At 43.3% G+C, this 21,654-nt stretch overlaps 1 protein-coding gene across 1 annotated transcript in view; it reads right to left on the bottom strand.

Annotated features, from left to right (window-relative positions):
- Nucleotides 1–21,654, bottom strand: part of MACROD2 (mono-ADP ribosylhydrolase 2) — a 2,306,040-nt gene that overhangs the window by 130,778 nt on the left and 2,153,608 nt on the right. Inside the window, exons 11-12 of the mRNA XM_068987786.1 lie at nt 9,879–9,941; nt 4,894–4,962 (exon numbers count right to left, since the gene is read on the bottom strand). Of these exons, the coding sequence (XP_068843887.1) occupies nt 4,894–4,962; nt 9,879–9,941 (132 nt within the window). The remainder of the gene's footprint in view (nt 1–4,893; nt 4,963–9,878; nt 9,942–21,654) is intronic.

Genomic DNA, 21,654 nt, shown 5'->3' with positions numbered 1-21,654 from the left:
CATCTTCATTCTCCTATCTTATTTCTTTTTTTACCTTATTTTTTTTAATTAATTTTTTTTGTTTAATTTTAAAATCTTTAATTCTTACATGTGTTCCGAAACATGAACCCCCCTCCCACCTCCCTCCCCATAACATCTCTGTGGGTCATCCCCATGCACCAGCCAAATAATAGCAAATGAAGCAACTGACAAACAACTAATCTCAAAAATATACAAGCAACTTATGCAGCTCAATTCCAGAAAAATAAACGACCCAATCAAAAAATGGGCCAAAGAACTAAATAGACATTTCTCCAAAGAAGACATACGGATGGCTAACAAACACATGAAAAGATGCTCAACATCACTCATTATCAGAGAAATGCAAATCAAAACCACAATGAGGTACCACTTCACACCAGTCAGAATGGCTGCGATCCAAAAATCTGCAAGCAATAAATGCTGGAGAGGGTGTGGAGAAAAGGGAACCCTCCTACACTGTTGGTGGGAATGCAAACTAGTACAGCCACTAAGGAGAACAGTGTGGAGATTCCTTAAAAAATTGCAAATAGAACTACCTTATGACCCAGCAATCCCACTGCTGGGCATACACACCTAGAAAACCAGAATTGAAAGAGACACGTGTACCCCAATGTTCATCGCAGCACTGTTTATAACAGCCAGGACATGGAAACAACCTAGATGTCCATCAGCAGACGAATGGATAAGAAAGCTTTGGTACCTGTACACAATGGAGTATTACTCAGCCATTAAAAAGAATTCATTTGAATCAGTTCTGATGAGATGGATGAAACTGGAGCCGATTACACAGAGTGAAGTAAGCCAGAAAGAAAAACACCAATACAGTATACTAACACATATATATGGAATTTAGAAAGATAGCACTGACGACCCTGTATGCAAGACAGGAAAAAAGACACAGCTGTGTATAACGGACTTTTGGACTCAGAGGAAGAGGGAGAGGGTGGGATGATTTTGGAGAATGGCATTCTATCATGTATACTATCATGTAAGAATTGAATCGCCAGTCCATGTCTATCTTATTTCTTTTTGTTGTTGTTTAGTCACTAAGTCATGTCCCACTCTTTGTAACCCCCTGGACTGTAGCCCGCCAGGCTCCTCTGTCCGCGGGATTCTCCTGGCAAGAATACTGGAGTGGGTTGTCATTTCCTTCTCCAGGGGAACTTCCCAACCCAGGGATCAAACCAAGTGACATTAGCCTGCTCAGTTTTTTGTTTATTTTTAGTCCTTGTACTCTAAGAAGACATTGAGATTGCTGTGGGAGCCAAAATTATAACAAATATAAAGCTAGCCAACCAATAAGCAAAGCTAAAAATAACTACGAGGCTCAAAATCTCTGAGAATTATACTGGAAAGGATATTAAAAAAAAAAAAAAAAAGGCTGGTCCATAATATTGGTGATTCCAAGACCTAAGAAGAAGATGCTGGGTCAGAAGCAAAGCCTAGAAACAAAGACAAGAGCAGGGGCTCCTTGAGAACCTTTGGTCAGCAAAATGCTCTGCACTTAAACTGGAGAGTGTAATAAGCATTTTTATAAGCAGTCTTATAGCTGCAGAGATCATAAATAGCCCAGACATCACCAAGGAGATATATTTCTGCATGTAACATGACGGCGAGTATTTGAAATTCTCAACACAGATGAATGCCTTTTAACCTCATCATGACCTCAATTTTGGAGGATCTCAATGGTAAATTCATTTTTTTTTTTCATTCTAAGCCATGTCTCTATCAATCAAGCCAAACTATGTAATATTTCCAGCACTTGCAGTTCTATAAGCAATAGATGCTTAGTCTAAGCATTGGAATGAAAATCAGTTAAAATAGTGGTCTTCTATAAATACATGCTATTTCAGAAAGAAGGCAAAAATCATAAACTGTATATTCTAATTTTAATGGAAACTGGGTCACATGTAAATGTGCACTTCAGAATTCTTTTCCTTAGATACAGGGGTTAATGGATATTAACAATTCCAGTAAAAGAATCCCCCAAACTTCACATTTGGTCTAATTAGGAAATGGCATTTGTGATACATGACAGAACTCATTGGACTTACCACCATTAAATGTTTCGTGTAAAAAAAAGAAACACCTAAAAGTGTTCTGAGAAACTGATCCTGGCATGAGCAATTAACAGTGTGAGATCCTAAAAGCATGAAGAAACATCACAGTATGTTTCTATAAAGGTGTGACATCTTCAAACCAAACAACTCCACAGGAAAAATCTCAGTTTGAAGCACTTAATTATTTCTCTTGTTTCCTAAAACTCTGCTATTCTACTTCAAGACATTTACAATTTTTTTTTTATCACAGGCTGAATGATTGGGAGGGCTTCATTGGTAAAGGTGGCTCACTGGTAAAGAATCTGCTTGCCAATGTGGGAGATGTAGGAGACACAGGGAGATACAGAGGATGGGGGTTTGATTCCTGGTCGGGGAACTGAGATCCCACATGCTGCAGAGCAACTAAGCCTGTGTACCACAAGAGAAGCACCCCCCTCCCCCCGCCAAATAGAAAAAGCCCACACAGTGCAAAGAAAACTGAGCACAAAAAACCCCCCAAACAAACATAAAACAACAACCAATGTTCATCGCAGCACTGTTTACCATAGCCAGGACATGGAAGCAACCTAGATGTCCATCAGCAGACGAATGGATAAGAAAGCTGTGGTACATATACACAATGGAGTATTACGCAGCCATTAAAAAGAATACATTTGAATCCGTTCTAATGAGGTGGATGAAACTGGAGCCGATTATACAGAGTGAAGTAAGCCAGAAAGAAAAACACCAATACAGTATACCAATGCATATATATGGAATTTAGAAAGATGGTAATGATAACCTTGTATGCGAGACAGCAAAAGAGACACAGATGTATAGAACTGTCTTTTGGACTCTGTGGGAGAGGGAGAGGGTGGGATGATTTGGGAGAATGGCATTGAAACATGTATAATATCATATATGAAATGAATCACCAGTCTAGGTTCGATGCAGGATACAGGATGCTCGGGGCTGGTACACTGGGATGACCCAGAGGGATGGTACGGGGAGGGAGGAGGGGGGCGGTTCAGGATGGGGAACATGTGTACACCCGTGGTGGACTCATGTTGATGTATGGCAAAACCAATACAATATTGTAAAGTAATTAACCTCCAATTAAAATAAATAAATTTGGTCTTTTGACGAGGAAAAAAAAAAACAACCAAAAACACATATTTGAGTAGTATAAAGGGAGATGCCAAAGGAGTCATTAAAAAAAAAAGACGAAGAACTAGAAAAAGACCACCCAAAGCAAGAGAACAGTGGATGCTGTCTTGGTCCACAGGATCCCCCTTCAGGAAGGAAGAGCTTCCTCTTCTAGTCGTAGGCTGCCCTCATCCCTTCTCAAGCTTCTAGGATCATCTGAACAGAAGAGAGAGGCTTCATCCAAGACCACAGCCCCTTCCCCTGGCAGCCAGTGACAGGTGACTCCTCAGTGGGAGGTTTAAGAGCCAGACTCCCACGCCGCAGCTGGACATCTCAGAACTGTCACGCCATCTTCAGCCTGGCTGCGGCTTTGGTTGAGAAAGCCTTGCAGTTCAATTTATTTATCCAGTCTTGCATGCTTTCCTTTCACAAGTGTTGATTCCAAGAGCCCTCCCTGATAAAGGTTAGCTCCCTAGTCTCCTGGGGAAGCCACCCCGCGTAGGTACCAGGTGAACAGTTTGAGCAATGGGCATGTATTGCTGTATTCTGCAAGGTAATCCTCCATTCTATGGAGGAGAAGACTGAGCCACAGAGAAGTTAAGTACTTGTGATGACATGTTAATCCCTTGCTAAGTACAAGAGTTCCTTATGAAAGCCCACATACGTTGCTAGTGCCAGAGACAGGATCTAGGCCTCAAGCATCTGGCCCCAGAGCTCACACTCTTAGCAACTATCCTTCCTACACAGGATGTTTCACTTATGAAAACCGTTTACAGGCAACATGAGATGAAATGAATCATGTAAACAGTTGAGTGTTATTCTTAAGACAACTTTGATTTTCTAAACATTGATTCCAGGACTAGCTAATATCAATCTTACATGCAGATATATTTTCTTATCACTCCAAACTGAAGAAATGCATTCAGCATATTAATCTAAAAGTTCCAAGGAGGTCATACGGTTTAGCAGACGCCCATTTGTACAACAATTTCATCTACCATTCAAAGCATTTTTAGTAGTTATCAATTACAGATTTAAAATATTACTTTTTGTGTGTGGGGACAATTAATCAGAGGGGGTAGAAATGACAATTTCATTTTCCTTTAGGTGATACATATTTTAAAAACTGTGTTCTCTGCACATGGATGTCCCTGCAATTTCTCCCTCAAATTTTCTCTTAGAACTGACATAAATTTTTCTTTTCTGTTTTTCTTCTTTTAAAGATACTTGGGTCAGCAACATTTTCTCATAGTAACTGTCCAGAGAATGAGGAATGATGCTCTTGTCAAAGATTTATTTTCAAGGATGCCTTTCAAACATTTCTTTTTTATTCTGTCCAGATAATGGAGTTCTCTGGTAGGTGATTCTCAAATGAACCCATTCCTGACAAGTAGCTGTAAACAGCCTCCTTCTGTTGTTTCAAATAAACATCTTCTTTAAACATAATTTTTCCAATCATCCTGTTGTTTCATGAATAGTTACTGTGAGAGGAACAAATGGATATACAAATTCTGAAAAGGGTAGATATGGAATAAAATAGAGCAGATTGGATATCTGTGTTGGAAATAGACATGCTTAAAGAGGATGGGATGGATTTGCTCACTGTTTCATTTCCCCCAAACAAACAAAATCCAGATGGTTTTCTAAGAGTTTGCACAGACTTTCAGATGAGTAAGTGGTCTCATACCTTCATCTTTACAGACTTCAGCTGCTTCCTCTGAAGAAGGGCTGGGCGCCGAAGCAGTGCTGGTACCATCTGTAAGGCAGAGAGAGACCCTGTCTCAGAGTCCATACTGTGAGGTGGGCGCTGCCTTGCCCACCTTACCTCCCACTCCACCAAAGAACGTAGGAGCCCGTTTCATGCTCTCAGACACTGAATGGTCTTTGGAGTGCTCGGGTTCGTGACCCTCCTCTATGACGAACGGAACAAGAACCCTTAGTTAAGCTTGAGCCCAAGGAACTAGACCTGTGTTTCGGTGAAGACTGGGACTGTGACGCTTTGGCCTTTTGGTTCTTCCCTCGCCTCTGTGGTAGGCTAGTTTTCTTAGTAAAAGGTTGCACATTTCTACAAAGTGCTTTTAAAGTCTGGATTTCCTCTGCACCATGCCTCGTCCCATTAGAGCATGCTGTCAGGCTTCAGGGGCGCGTCTGACGGTGTCGGTGCAGAGGCCCAGGGAAGGGGAGCGTTCGTCACAAAGCACCAGAAGCCGCTTGGTGATTTCATGTCAGTTGAGCACAGGGTGGGGACTAAGGAAACTGGGGGTCCCTGTCCTGCGCTGCCCCCTCCCCCCTAACCACAGCAGCAATGAACCTCATCAGAGCTGGTCTTTCTAATTAGGACTTCAGCACTCCCAGGGACTCACTCCACTTGGCCTGCAAAATAGTAACTAACTTACTAACACTAAAATAGTAAATTTAAGATGGGAAGGATTACCAAAATCATTTGGAATAGTTAATACTTGACAAATGGAAAAGGAATGTATACATTTTTTATGCAGCAACGAGGTTAAAGATAACTCAAAAACGCATGACAAAACACACACACACACACACACTCAGGACATTTATATTAGCCTACAGCTGGGCAAATGTGTGTTAGTTGCTCAGTTATGTCTGACTCCTTGCAACCTTGTGGACTGTAGCCTAACAGGCTGCTCTGCCCATGGGATATGGGAATACTGGAGTGGGTTGCCATTTCCTCCTCCAGGGGATCTTTCCAACCCAGGGATCAAACTCGTGTCTCTTACATCTTCTGCGTTGGCAGGCGGATTCTTTACTACTAGTGCCACACACGAAGTCCTCTGGAGTGGGTAGCCATTCCCTTCTCCAGGGGATCTTCCCAACCTTGGGATCCAGCTTAGGTCTTCTGCACTGCAGTTAGATTCTTTACTCTTTGAGCCACCAGGGAAGCTCACAGCTGAGCAAAAGAATCTAACAAAAATCTATTATAATAAAGTGTTGAATATCTCAAAAAAAGATTGATTTTTCCATACAAAGTAAAAAAGTGGCTACCTTGGTAATGCCTTTAAAACTTTACAGATATACTTATTAAACTGAATCTTTGAAACAGTATTAGTATTATTCTGTGAGCAATTAATAAATATCTATATTTTCAACAAAATAAAGGCTAACCAGATATTTCTTTCAGCATATCCTTTGTCGGTAATGTACATGACTATCACCCTCAGGTCACATTTCTACCAGAACAGAAGATAAAATTTGTTAGTAGGGAGATAATGGGAGATGAATCACTGTCTTTTGTTAGGTGACAAACTCCTATGAACAACAAAAGAACAGACCAAAAATAATCAAGTCTCCCTTGATGTCATATCATCCCAGGTCTCTGCTTCCCTTCAAGGCAAAACTCCCCAAGATAGCAGTCCCTGTTGGTGCTCCAGACTTCCTCATCTCCCAGTCTCTCCGTAACGCACGCCAATCGGCTTCCATCCTCCTCGCAGCATTCTCTTCTTAGAGGTGTCAGTGACCTCACTTTGCCAAATCCACGGGCCATTTTCCCTTTCTTATCTTCCTTGACTTCTCAGTAGCATCTCAGAGTCTACTTCGTTCTTTCTGAAATACTTCCCTGCTGCAGCTGTTCCTTCCCCCTTGTTGCCACATATCTGGATGCCGTGGTGTCCCAGGCCCGATTCTTCTCCTTATTTACATGTCCTCTCCAGCAAATCCCACTGAGTCAGGTGGCTGTAAGTAGCGTTTCTACACCAGCAACACCCAAGCCTGTATTTCTGGTCCACATCTCTCCCTAGAAATCCAGACTCATATATCTAACTGGCTTCTTGACCTCCCATATGGCTGAGAGTCCTCTTGGATGTACCATGGCCAAATCTGAACTACCAACTCTATTAACAAAAACTGTGCCCTGTGGCCAGTCTTTCATACACTAGTCAGTGGCACCATCACCCACACAGTTACTGATGCTAAAAGCCTAGGATATAGTCTGGGTCCCCACGCCCTGTATCTAAGCTATTGGTACCTCCCGTCACCTCTGCCTCTGGGATGAAACACAGCAGTCCATTTGTCTGCATTTCCAGAAACCGCCCATCACTGCTTTCCTGCTACAGTCTTTCAACTGGTCTCACTTTGGCTCCTTTGGCTCATTTTCATTCACAGGCAAGAGTGAGCTAGTTAAAACTGATTATGCTCCCTCACTACTAAAAGCCTTCCATTGGCTTCCCCTTGTAGTTCTAACAGAATCAGTTCTTACTGATTACATCAGACATAACCTGGTCCTATGGTATTTTCCCGAATCCCACCCCTGTTCTCTTTCATCCATCAGGCTCCAGTCACTCTGAACTTCCTTCTCTGATGTGTTAAAATTCACCTGGACATCTGCATTCCCTGGTCCCTCCATCTGGAACGTTCTCCTGCCATTTTATCCCTGAGATTTCACTTTAATTACTGTCGTCAGGGAGTCCTCCCTGAGTCCAGCCAATGGAAAGCTGTCTTCTCAGGATCCCTTCTACATTATCTCATTTCTCCACGAGGCACTTATCACCACCACGCTTTTCTTATTATTTCCTTTTGGATCACTGCCACCCGAGTATAAATTTCAAGGAAGAAAAGATACTGTCTTTATAGTTCACTGCCCTACTTCAGTGCCCGGAGCAGTGCCTGGGCCACAGCGAGCGCTGGATAGGTATTTGTTGAGTGGCTGTTTGAGGAAGAGGATCTACCACTTTGATTTGATCATGGAAGCAGTCAGAACCGCTGGATGATGCTGGCTGCTTTTTGCATGATGTGGAAGAGGCGTGCAGAGCTGTGCAGTTAGAATTGAAGCTGGAATTTCTAATGAATGAAAGGAAGATATTTTTATTTTGGAAGAATAACAGCTGGTCAAAAGGATTTTAATGAGCACCATTGCACCTCTGACTTCTCTGCACCAGGACTTGGGAGGTAGAAGAGTTACAGTTGTATATGCTGAAGTGGCCAAGATCCGAGATGAATCTTGCCACTGGGCTCTGAACCAGTGGGCAGGCCTGCTTAGAAGAACAAGAAGCTGTGTGTTTAGGAATCTTCTCTACACTGAGAGGCAGCCACATTGTGGTGGTGATCTCCATCTGAGAGGTGGAGAAAAAGGCTTATGTTCTATGACTCTTTGCTAACATGCAAGATGGTCCCAAATCCATAAAGAAACTGCCTGTTCTCAACTGATTAAGGGAAAAAGAGATGCATAAATAAAATGCAGGCAGATGTGTGTGCATGTATACACGTGTGTGCCTGTGTGTGTGTATGTGTATATGTATATGAATGGGGTGGGAGAAATTTATGTTGATAAGACAGTTTGGGACAGAGAGCAACTGGGGTCGCAAAGAATCAGACATGACTGAGAGACAAACACACACACACACACACACACACACACACACACACAATGAGTGAATAAAACCTATAAAGCCACAGCGTTCAGAGAATGGCCTCAGCTGTCAGCAGCTGGTTGACTAATACTCATCGGCCCCAAATAGTGAAAACAGTGACAGCTTTTCTCAGAAGCCTCATCTTCCATGGAACATAACGATGTGGTGACCGGGAGCTGGGGGCAACGGTGGTGCAGATAACAACATTTTTCTATATCAGAAATTCATTCCATCTCAAGGACTGCATTTAAGCAAAGGGCGCTGGCTGAGCAAGCAGCAGGTGCACAAGGTCCCTGCCGCCCTGCTTCAGTGCCTCCTCTGATTGGCCGTCTTCAATTCCATCTTCCAGTTTAATAGTAAAGGCTTTCGGTTCTCCAGCAAAATCTCCAAGGTTAATGGAGGAACTTCTCAGTGACAAACCTATCATACCACCTGGTTTATTTCCAAGAGTCCAGTGTACAGCTCAGAGCGTGGCTGGCACATAAGCAGAGCTCCCCATTTTAAAGATGCCCCACTTGTTGGGCTCGTTAGAATCAGAAGAATGACTTGGAAAAATTGAAGGAGGAAGTTTTTATTTGGGTGGTTATGTTGACAACTGCATAACATGTGTGTGAATCGTTCTTTCAAAGGAGAGCGTGCCTGAGTATAAAAATGGGGAGGATGAAAAGAAAAATCTAAGGTGATGGCCATCTTTTTTGAGTTTTAAGTGTTAAAAATGTTCAGTTTACAATATACAGCAGAAGATCTCTAAGCATTTCACTGGCACATCCATTCTTTGGATCTCACGGAGCTCTGGGTGTGGGGTAGTCAGGGCCACATCACAGCATCATCCACAACACATCGAAAAGTGAACAGAAGCGTGGCTCTTCAAAACTGAGTGCAAAACAGTACGGGCCACCCCATGTGTTGTGGAAGGAAAGCCTCTGATACCTGTCCTTTGAATGTTTTTCATTTCGTTTTTCCCCTCAAACAAAACTGCTGATTCTGACCTGCCCTAGTCAGCCCAGCTCTGACGTGGTCCTTCCAGCCTCTGCCGGTCCCGTGCAGAGCATCACTGAGCAAACTGCTATCACCCGGGACCAAAGAGGAGCTCGGGACTGACGCCCAAGAGGGCACTGTTCTGACTAAGGACCCTGACGCTCGTCGTTAACAGGGCTGGTGATTGCCTGAGGGAGACCACAATGGACACTGAGGCTAACCCGATGAAACGGCATGAACACTGAAAACAGCACGAAGTCAAGCTATTGTTCACCTCTGGGGACGAGGCCGAGGAGACGCTTCAAAAGAAATCTGAGCCCACCTGCTTCTTGGCTCTGCTCTTCTATTTCTTCCGCACTTGGCTTTTCCTCTGGAGCATTCTCATCTTTTTCGAAAACCACAGAGAGGGAAAAACAATATACATCAAGTCAATTTATGAAATATCTCTTTATGGCTAATATGCAGCGGTGAAATTAATTGTAACCAATGTAGCGTGACTCGCCATAAAGCGAGGCAGAGAGATGAACCAGAGGTGTGAAACAGAAAAATTACCTACATAAATAGGTGCATTTATCCTGGGCCCTTCTCGCGTGATTTGCTTGGTGGAAAGCTGAACTGCGGTAAACAAAATTCACTCAGCAGTTCTAGTCACATCTCTCCTCTCACACAGCACTTCCTGAAGTGCCAAACAGATTTTAATTTCAATTTGCTTTCTTCCCTTGACTCAACCAATATGTGCCGTGTAAAGAGTGTTGGCTGATTATGTTCCTACGCACTTTATTTTCCTGTTTGATTTATATTGCAAAAAATCCACCTATTTTTACTTCATTTCTTTTACAGTTTTTACTTAAATTTTTTTACCGGGGTATAGCTGCTTTACAATGCTGCGTTTCTGCTGTGCGACAAAGTGGATCAGTCATACATATACGAATATCCCCTCCCTCTTGGACCTCCCTTCCGCGCTCCCCATCCCACCCCATTAATTTCTTAGACATTTACTTACATTTTACACATGACAGTCTAACATTTCTATGCTACAAAATATTCTAGCTTGAACAGATTATGCTGGTCAAGTTTATGCCGGAATACATAACTCCTTGAAAAATAAATAACTGGGCAGGTATAATGGTGGCTATATATTGGAAACTAGCTAAAAATTTCCCTTTGGCTTAAAATGTATATATCTCTGTGGATTTATGTGTAGGAAAAAAGTAAACTTTTCAAAGGCATCATTTTAGAACTCATTGCTGGGAGGGTTTCCAAATGTGTTTAGAAATTTTTTTTAATGATAAATTTATATAAAGACAAAGGAATAAAATATAAGACACACAGTTAAAGTACAGAAAGCAGGGAAGCAGAAGTTTCCTGCACACATGGGTGAAAGCTGGCCAAAGCTCCCAGTTGCTCAAGAGGTGGAATCTACTCCTTTACTCCTGAAATTTGGACTGGTTCTGACTTGTTTAGACAGTGAAATGTGGACATGATTCTTTGGGCCCCTCAAGCCAAAGCCTAAGAGAACTGGCAGCTTTCCCCTTCTGCCTCTGGGAACCCAGTCACCTTGCTTAAAGACACTCAGGTGAGCCCCCCGAGGGGAGAGGGGGACAGGGAGAGAGCAGCGCAGAGTGGCCAGACATGTGGATGAAGCCATCTCCCACCTTCCTACCTGGCCCTGCTGCCAGCTGAACACTCCCAATTGATGACCTCAACCGAGATCACAGGGAGCAGAAGGATCACTCTACCGAGTCCTTTAAGAATTCCTCACCCCAGCCAGGCTTAGACCACTTAACCAAGTTGTACTTGAGTGCTTTGACCCACCATCTGTTACAACTACCAACACTTAATCCAGAGGCAAGAGGATGGGCATCCTTCCAGAGGAGGATGCTTCTCGTGGAGTTGAAATAAGAGCCTCGGCGGCAGTGAGGGAACCTTTCACCAAGCAGCTCTGCAGAAGAACCTATTGAGGAGGGTGGAAAATGCAAAAACATCTGGAATTGACCTGAATGAAAGAAAAAGTTTATAACAGAGTGACAAAAATAAATAAAGAAATAAGAGCAACACTGGCATGGGGAAGAGGTTCAATCTATAAATAAATGTATAAGTATGGGGACTTCCCCAGTGGTCCAGTGGTTAGGAATGGACCACTTCGTTGCAATGCAGGGGACATGGGTTTGATCCCTGGTCAGGGAACTAAGATCCAACATGCTGCAGAGCAGCTAAGCCCACTTGCCTGAACTACTGAGCCTGCGCTCCAGAGCCCATGTGCCACAACTAGGGTCCATGAACCGCAACAGAAGATCCCATGTGAAGCAATGAGGCTCCTGCACGCTGCAGCTAAGACCCAACACAGCCAAATAAATAAAGTGTGTGTATAATTTCCTTGCTTGCTCCTTGGAAGAACAGCTATGACAAACCTAGACAGCATATTAAAAAGTAGAGACATTACTTTGCTGACAAAGGTCCTTATAGTCGATATGGATCGGAGAAGGCAATGGCACCCCACTCCAGTACTCTTGTCTGGAAAATCCCATGGATGGAGGAGTCTGATAGGCTGCAGTCCATGGGGTCGCTAAGAGTCAGACACAACTGAGTGACTTCACTTTCACTTTTCACTTTCATGCATTGGAGAAGGAAATGGCAACCCACTCCAGTGTCCTTGCCTGGAGAATCCCAGGGATGGAGGAGCCTGATGGGCTGCCATCTATGGGGTTGCACAGAGTCGGACACGACTGAAGCGACTTAGCAGCAGCAGCAGCAGCACCATTTATGGATGCTGAACACCGAAGAATTGATGCTTTTCAACTGTGGTATTGGAGAAGACTCTTGAGAGTCCCTTGCACTGCAAGGAAATCAAAGCAGTTCATCCTAAACGAAATCAATCCTGAATATTCACTGGAAGGAATGATGCTGAAGCTGAAGCTCCAATACTTTGGCCACCTGATGTGAAGGGCCAACTCATGAGAAAAGACCCTGACGGTGGGAAAGAATGAAGGCAGGAGGAGAAAGGGATGACAGAGGATGAGCTGATTGGACGGTGTCACTGACACAATGGATGTGAGTTTGAGCAAATTCAGGGAGATTGTGAAGGACAGGGAAGTCTGGCGTGCTGCAGTCCATGGGGCTGCAAAGAGTTGGACATGACCTAGCGACTGAACCACACAAATTCCCTCTGCCCAGCACAGTGCCATTTGTCACAGGGTTATAGTATAACCTCGGTAGGGGTGGCTCTGCAGTTCCCCAAACCCAAGGTTCTCCGTGGAGTATTTACAAGGACATTTCTAATGTCTCTCTGTTTTGGTTCTCCAGGGAGGTGCTGTAGGAAGGCAACAGTCATCCTTGATGTTCCTGCTCCTGTTCACAAGGTTCGATTGGTACTGGGGCACGTGTCAAAACCATAGGTCAGTGTTTTGCCTTCCTCCCACCACATGGACTCAGACTCAAGCAGGAAAAATCTACCAGCTTTCCTGTCTCTCCCGACAGCCAGACCTTTTAACACAGATTTTACAATAGGCTTGAAGTCTGCAGTGACCGACTATTGTTAAAATTAATCTGGTCACTGCATTTTTACCCCTACCACACGGAGTGGGGGTAAAAAGCTTTCTTGTGGAGAGAGAAAGAGAGAAGGGAAAGAGAAACAACTGTTAAGTCACAGGAAGTTTCCAGCAGTCCTAAACACATGAAAAGGAAAGTCAGAGCCCCCACGACTAACTGTATAACCGTAAGAAACAGTCTGGGTCTTTATCTCACCTACAGCTACTGGGTTTTTACCCTTAATCCCCGCGTCCGTGGTGGTCCCACTCCCTAATGAAATTGCCCAAGTGGCGTGTTCTGTTTTCCTCTTGGAAAACAGAGTCTTGGCTGTGGGGTGCTCTGGGTTGCAGGATTTCTGCCCTTTGGAAGCAAATTCAGGAAACACTTGGTATGTTTATCACGGAGTAAACGCCTTCTAGGGGAATGCTACATTTGGCGTTTGAGTACCTTGCCCTCAAAAGAAAGGATTAGGTATATTGCTTTCATCAGTTTCCGAAGACAGTGCATCCTCGGAGCCAGCAGGGGGAGCCAGTGTCGAAGTCTTGCTTTCCAAGCCCACTTGATACATTCTCCGGCAATTAGACTAGCATGCATTTCACTTTCAGAAGGACAGTTCGCCTGGCTTCTAACATCCCATCCATTTAAAATGCCTCAAATGGGTGAGTTCTGAGTGAAACAGTGGGCTTCCTCTGGTAGGAAAGAAAAATATCCCATTACACCGTTCCCTATTAAGTACTGGATAAGGACAAGCTTCCCTTTTTGTGGGCTTGTCTGTCTAGCTGTCTTCACAGGAAGCAAATAAACAATAAAAAAGTGAAATAGACTGGGGAATGTACTTGAGGTTATTAGAAGGGATTTAAAAGGCTCACAATAAATGTGAAGAAATATAGGGAAGTGACAGCCCATTTTGTGAGCCTAAAAAATGTCATATGGAAGCTAAATTCTCCTAATTAATACAGCTCTAGGATTCCATATTTATTTCCAATAATAAATTTCCACCTCATTCATGCTGAGTGTCACATAATACTACTTCCCCACACCTAAAAGCATGGTGACCTGTGCAAATTCTAATGGCTAAATTATTTTTGCTTCTCCAGTATGAAAACTCTGCCCTCTATTCTTTCAACCCATATGCATGGAGTACATACTGTATGCAAGGACGTTTCAGGAATTTTATAGAAATGAAAATAAGAGACTCCTGCTGTAAAGCTGGAACCAAGCAGAATCCTGCAGGGCTCTCCCACTTTCTCAAGTACAGAACCAAGAAGTTCAGGACAACAGCGTTGCAGACTCAGTATCTGATGCATGTTCTTGAGTTGCTTTACTGTTACCATAACTGCCACTGGAGGGGGAAAAATCTAACTGGGTGATGCCAGACTGCAGCCATGATGGAATCTCCTCCCTCTGTCTCGCGCAGCACTGAGTCATGGGCAGCATGGGTTCCAAGGACTGACCTCAAGAGAACGAGACAGACATGATTGCCCATAAGTCTCTATCTCTGTTGGCATCAATATAATCGTAGTCTATCCTGCCCATATATGAGAGCAGGCAACTAAAACTGCCAGGAAAGAGACGCTGACGTCTTCCACTCTAGAACGCTATGACGACATGAAGAAGTTCCAGAAGACAGACCTTCCCTTCTAATCCCACAGAAATGGGATGATGTTCTGAGAAGTGGGGACTTGCCAGCAGCTCTTTGAAGCAAACTGCCCTCAGCAGAAAGCCCCTTTTCTTGTCACTGTAGCAAAGCTATACTGTAATTAAGTTTTGAATGAGGCACCCCCACCTCTACTCATTTCTGGCCCAAGCATGCCTTTCAAACCTTTTAATCACACAACACCTTGCCTGACTTCTAGATCAACGAAGAATAAGCAATTAACAGATGACCAGATCTCTTCCCTAGCTTCTCTTTCAGTAATCTCATGAGCAAACTATGTGACCAAGCTGTGTGAACGAGATAATGTCTAGGGGAAGATCACAGAAGTCAACAGCTTGAAAGCAGTGGCCACAGTGATGAGTCTGACCCCCCGTCTCAGTGATTAACTGAGTTTACTCTCCTCCTTTCCTTTAAACCTTTCATGGCTGAGTGGAATCTTTGGAGGTGTGTTTTGGGGGATGCTGAGTCTACCATCTCCCCAGATTGTTGACTTCTGATTAAAGGCCCATTTCCTTTCTACCATTTGTGAGTATTAATTCTGTAAGTGGCAAGCAGTAGGGTCTCCCATTGACAACAAAGTGAATTTGTGTAAATATGCAGTTCATGTTTAATTCTATACGGATGAGCTTTTTAAGGGCAAAATTTCAATGTCGTGGCTCCAAACTGCTGTCCTGATATTTGCAGTTCCTTTTGCGCAATGTGCATAGGGACGGGAAGGGAAAGAGGAGGTAAGTCAGAGCAAATACACCCTTGCTGCTGGGGAAGCGACCTGACGTGCGCTGCCTGCTAGTACCCTGCTGTCTTTTCCAGGGTTTCTGGACATGGGCAGGCCACAGGCAATTCAAACTCAGGAGTCTGCAGACTGGATTACTGGCTTCAGGTCTTGAGTTCCTTGGTAATGGATTATTTATCTCAGTGTCCTTCCCCTGCTGTTGGACTTGATCCAGGGATACAGCTAATGAAATGTCAGCGGACACGACAGGAGCAAAGAGCTGGAGTGTATTGCACAATTGGACTTGGTGCTTGCGCTTCTACCGTTGGCCATGACAAGATGCCTCTGTAGCCGCTGGTTTAAAGAGGATGAGAGATACGAGGAGCAGGCTTGACCCACATCACAGACTGGAGGCAAGACCAGAAAACTTGCAGCTTGATATCCAACAGCCCAGTGGAGCCTCGCCTACATCAGCAGACCCACGGTCAACCTGTAAACCTCTGAGCACGAGAACAAATCTTTCTGTTGTAAGGCTCTGAACTTTGGGGTCATTTGTTATATAGTTTTATTGTGATAATAGCTGATTAATACAAATGGTATCTTACTTTTTCTCAGGTCAGGAAGTCTCATTTTTTTTTTAACTCTTTCATTTATAAAGAATTCAGTCTTAAATTTTTTTATTTTGCCACACGGCTATATTCTTACACATCCCAAAATTCTCTAGAAGACAGACACTCACAAAACAAATTTAGCTTATATAAGGAATGCTCTTGACGAGTATGCTCTGCCATGAATGTTTGTGCTTTACTTAATAGAGCTACGTGGTAGCAGTATGATACCTAGTTAATACTGGCTGACACGTATGGAATATTGGCTATGTTCTACTCAGTGTCTCAATGCTCTGCATAGATTATCAAATTTAATTCTCATAACAACCCAACAAGGTGATATTATTATTATCCACATTTTGTGGGTGGGGACACTGAGGCACAGAGATGTAGATAATTTCCCCGAGATCCCACAGAGATTTCAGCAGGGATTCAACCCAGTCCACTGATACCAGAGTCCCCTACTGCCTTCCTGGAAACACAACTAGTATTTGTTTGCTGGAAGCATGGGAAAATGGTATCTAACATAATAGCTGAAAATTAAGCTATAATCTCACACAAGTTGACACAGAACACTAAGAACATTGAGGAACTAGCTCTTCCAACACTGAAGCCAGACGGGTGCAAAGGTACAACTCTGAATTTGTTCTTTAATAGTAAAGATATTTTGAAATAATTTTAAACAATGGAGAGTTACAGGAATAGTACAAGAAACTTTCTTTTTTGCCCTGATCCATTTTAGAGTAAGTTGGGGACATAATCACCCCCTTATCACCTTTGCCAGCCCTGAGTACCCTGGTCTGTATTTTCTACAAAGACCTTCTCCATGACCACAATGCAGCTAAGCAGTGATGACATTCCTCACATGGAAGTCTTTGAAAATTTTCTAAGAATACTTTTCATGGCAATCTACCATCACAAATGCCTTTCGTTGTCCTGGTTCTCTAGTCTCCTTCAATCTGAGACCAAGATACCCTCCTGACCTCAACTACACCCCGGCTGGTTGGAGTCGGGGGTGGGAAAGGTTGGTTCCCTACCTCACCACCCGTACTTCAGTGTGAATGCCTAAACTTGCTCAACTCTGCATGAAGGCTTTTAGGATGAAAGAAAGAAAAGAACAAAAGAAGAGAGGTAGAAAGTTTAGTTTCAAACCTTTCAACATTTGTTCTGGAGGTATTGTCAACCAATTGACCTACATATATGAATCTCAGGAAATTAAGTTCCCGAGTTGGCTGCCTCACCACTGTAATGAAAAGCCTCCTGTGTGTCTTCCAGGGCAGATCAGAGAGTGGTATACGGTCAGGCAGTCACCATCTGACATGAACAGGAGCTGCTGCCTCCCAGGGACGGGCACTTCCGCACCTCTGACCTGTTACCGCGAAGCCCTCCACAGTCCTCCTGGGCTAGACTTTTATCTACATTTTTACAGATAAAGATTTCAAGGTTGTTGGAGGTCAAATATGTGCCCCGAAGCCCCACAGAGACTGAGACTGGCAGAGCTGAGACTTAAAACTCAGGGCCAGATTGTGCCAAAACCTGAGGTCTTTCTTGTCTTGCAGATTCCTGTGACCTCTTTCAAGTTTTGACAGCTGAATTGTAAATCCTGAGAAAGATGTCCATACTGTTGCTGAGGTGTCCTCAGCATCTAGCACAGTGCCCACAATCCGGCAGGGTTCCATAAACACCTGCCAAGGGGTTAAGAAGGAAACTTCTTTCTCCCCTAAACAATAATTATTTTGTTGTTGTTCAAAGCTTATTTCAGTTCTTGATGGAGAAAAGGTACCATGTCTATTTGAGCCTCTAGTTGAACCTCATTGAATTCGGGGCTAGCTTTAAAATGTCATGTCTCTTTGATCACAAATAATGGTTCCTAACAACAGACTGGTTTTAAATAGGAAAAGGAGTATGTCAAGGCTGTATATTGTCACCCGGCTTATTTAACCTCTATGCAGAGTACATCATGAGAAACACTGGGCTGGAAGAAGCACAAGCTGGAATCAAGATTGCCGGGAGAAATATCAATAACCTCAGATATGCAGATGACACCACCCTTATGGCAAAAAGTGAAGAGGAAATAAAAACCTTCTTGATGAAAGTGAAAGAGGAGAGTGAAAAAGTTGGCTTAAAACTCAACATTCAGAAAATGAAGATCATGGCATCCGGTCCCATCACTTCATGGGAAATAGATGGGGTAACAGTGGAAACAGTGTCAGACTTTAATTTTTTGGGCTCCAAAATCACTGCAGATGGTGATTGCAGCCATGAAATTAAAAGACGCTTACTCCTTGGAAGAAAAGTTATGACCAACCTCTAGCATATTCAAAACCAGAGACATTACTTTGCCAACTAAGGTCTGTCTAGTCAAGGCTATGGTTTTTCCTGTGGTCATGTATGGATGTGAGAGTTGGACTGTGAAGAAAGCTGAGTGCCGAAGAATTGATGCTTTTGAATTGTGCTGTTGGAGAAGACTCTTGAGAGTCCCTTGGACTGTAAGGAGATCCAACCAATCCATTCTGAAGGAGATCAACCCTGGGATTTCTTTGGAAGGAATGATGCTAAAGCTGAAACTCCAGTACTTTAGCCACCTCATGCGAAGAGTTGACTCATTGGAAAAGTGTCTGATACTGGGAGGGGTTGGGGGCAGGAGGAGAAGGGGACGACAGAGGATGAGATGGCTGGATGACATCACTGACTCGGTGGACGTGAGTCTGAGTGAACTCCAGAAGTTGGTGATGGACAGGGAGGCCTGGAGTGCTGCAATTTGTGGGGTCGCAAAGAGTCGGACACGACTGAGTGACTGAACTGAACTGAAAAATCAAATGTGATGCTATGTAGAGAACACCAGTGGTTAGAGTTCACCTGTTTGCACCAGCACTTGGTCCAGTCTCTATGCCCACGTCTCCTGGATTGGGGCAACAGCCCTTATTCTTACCCAAGAAGGTTTGTTTTGAAACGTTTAAGTCTGATCATACCATTTCCACGCAAAGGCAGCAAGGCCCCATGTGAGGGAGACCCGCTGTTTTCCTGCTCTGACTTGTTCCCTCTCTCCCCCTCTCGCTCACTCCAGCCACGCTGGCCTCTATGTGCTGTTTCTCCAGCATGAGACTGTCTTTTCCCCTGGTCTTTGTACTGCCTGTCTCATCCCCCTCTGCCTAGACTCCTTCTCCTTCAGGTGTTTCTAGTCTTTGCTCAAACGTCCCCTTTACAAACTATGCTGAACATGCCACTTAAAATTGTAACATCTCCCCACCTCCACACACTCCATCTTCATCCTGATCTGCTTTTTATTTTTGCCTCTTTTGATCACTGATCACCTTCAAATATTTAATTTAGGTAGGTGTTAATGTTTATGCATAGTCATGGTTTATTCATAACCATCCTTAAGGGAATATAAGCTCCACCAAGGCAGGAATCTTGGCTTCCTTGCCTGTTGTCTCCTAAGAAACTAGACTGAGCATATGATGTTTATCAAATATTTGTGAATTAATGAAACATGCTCATCCTTTACCTGGACTTGCATGGCTACTTTACATGTCAATCTGGAAAAAAAGAGGAAAATTATTTTCTATTTCACAACCACCAGGTTAGCTGCACTCGTACATCATGTGGGACACAATTTTTCAAGAAAGATGGCCCAGCTCCAGAGCCCAGGCTCCAGTTACAGTATACCTGTCACCTTTTTGTCTTCTTACTGGAACAGGACTGATGCTGAAGCTGAAGCTCCAATACTCTGGCCACCTGATGTGGAGAGCTGACTCATTGGAAAAGACCCTGATGCTGGGGAAGATCGAAGGCAGGAGGAGAAGGGCAGCAGAGGGTGAGATGGTTGGATAGCACCCCCAACTCAATGGACATGAATTTCAGCAAACTCTGAGAGATAGTGAAGGATCCTGGCATGCTACAGTCCATGGGATTGCAGAGTCAGACACAACTTAGTGCCTGAACAACAACGGAAGCAATTGCCTTAGAGAAGGAATCCCTTCTCCAGGCCAGTGGAGGCTGTGCCTGGAACTTGTTACAATGCAATTGTCCAGATCGATGACTCGGGACCTCGTGGCAATGGAGCAGTGCACACAGAGCCCACCTGGGGAGATGGTGAGCAGTGTTCCCCTGGCCAGAAGCACTTCTACTCAAACTCAAATGGTGTTACAGCTGCATTCACAGACGGCGTGTAAGACCCAGGGCTGGTCTTCAAATACAGGACCGAGAAGACCATTATCTTGGTCTAGCTCTTTCTAGAAATGTCCCTAAACTGCCTATTTGTGGATGTAGGGGGAAGAGAAAATAAGTTAACCTGTTATTTTTAAAGCATATGTGTCTATTAAGTGAGACTTAAATATGATGCAATTTCAAGGGGAAGAAACTCATGAGACTGTAGCATGCAACTGTCCCTTACATGCATCGTTTTAGTTGCTAAGTAGAAGGTCAAGTGTATAACAAGAAACTCAACAAATACCTGCTGCAGGATTGAACTTTATAGTTCAATTAAGGTATGACGCTGGCATACCAAAACTTGCCCTGGCACATCTTGATATAAAAATAGCACAAGGCAATGCAACCAGACAACTATTTTCAATATCACACATGCCCTCTTAATAGATGACATATGGTTCTCCCATATGACATATTAGTACAAATACTTATACTCTGATATGGTTAGTTTTTAATCCAAGGATTTCCAAGTACTTTACAAACACTGTTCATTAACACAGTCTTCCCTGGGGAAGTTGCAGTGCCTCACAGAGATACAAAACACAATCAATAACCATCAAGGAATGACAATAATAAGAAGCATATTAATGCGGCATTTTTTTAAAGAATAGGAAACAAAAGGGAATTAAGCAACTTTCCAAAAGTCTTCCAATGAATCCATGGGGCAGCTAGGGATAGACATCAATTTATGCTGGTGTTTATGGTTATAAATTACACTGGTTTTCAGGTTGTGAAACATAAGCTGGTGCCTACATCATAACTGGGAAAATTATGGCCAAAATACAGCTTAGTGCAATGACAGGATTCTTTTGCTCTAACAGGCAAAACAGCAAGTGCACTTTTTCATTAACTTTAAGCCCTCAGGTTAAACTCCCTTCTAAAAGTTACATCGCTCATTGTTGTCATTTATGTGTCTGAATTGAGATAACTGGGATGCCTACACATTTTGTTTAAAACAGACACACATTGTGCTCTGTGCAGATGTTACATTCAGAACTGGCAAGGCAAAACACTGGTTGGCTTTTTTGTGGAATACTAGAAAAGTATATAAAGATGTTCTTTGAATAGAAGAATCGTCCCATGAATAAATTCAAAAGCTGCTAGGGATCTCTGTCATGAATTAATGTTTGTTGGGTACTTACAAAGTTCAAGATGGTGGAGAGGGAATAAATTAGGTTATCTGAAAGACAAAAGACTTTCCCTTTGGGAGGTGACAAAAGAAAGCTGGATGAAGTGTCTTCCTGAGAGGTACCTGTCTGCACAAGGTGAAACTGAAGCTTGAGACAATCCAGAGAGAAACACAGAATTTTATCTCATATTATGACAAACCTAGATAGCATATTAAAAAGCAGAGACATCACTTTGCTGACAAAGGTTTGTA

The sequence above is a fragment of the Capricornis sumatraensis genome, chromosome 15 (genome assembly GCF_032405125.1).
Source record: "Capricornis sumatraensis isolate serow.1 chromosome 15, serow.2, whole genome shotgun sequence".
Taxonomy (NCBI): Eukaryota; Metazoa; Chordata; class Mammalia; order Artiodactyla; family Bovidae; genus Capricornis; species Capricornis sumatraensis.
Note: the sequence above shows the minus strand (reverse complement) of the source record. Positions and strands in the feature narration are given on the sequence as shown.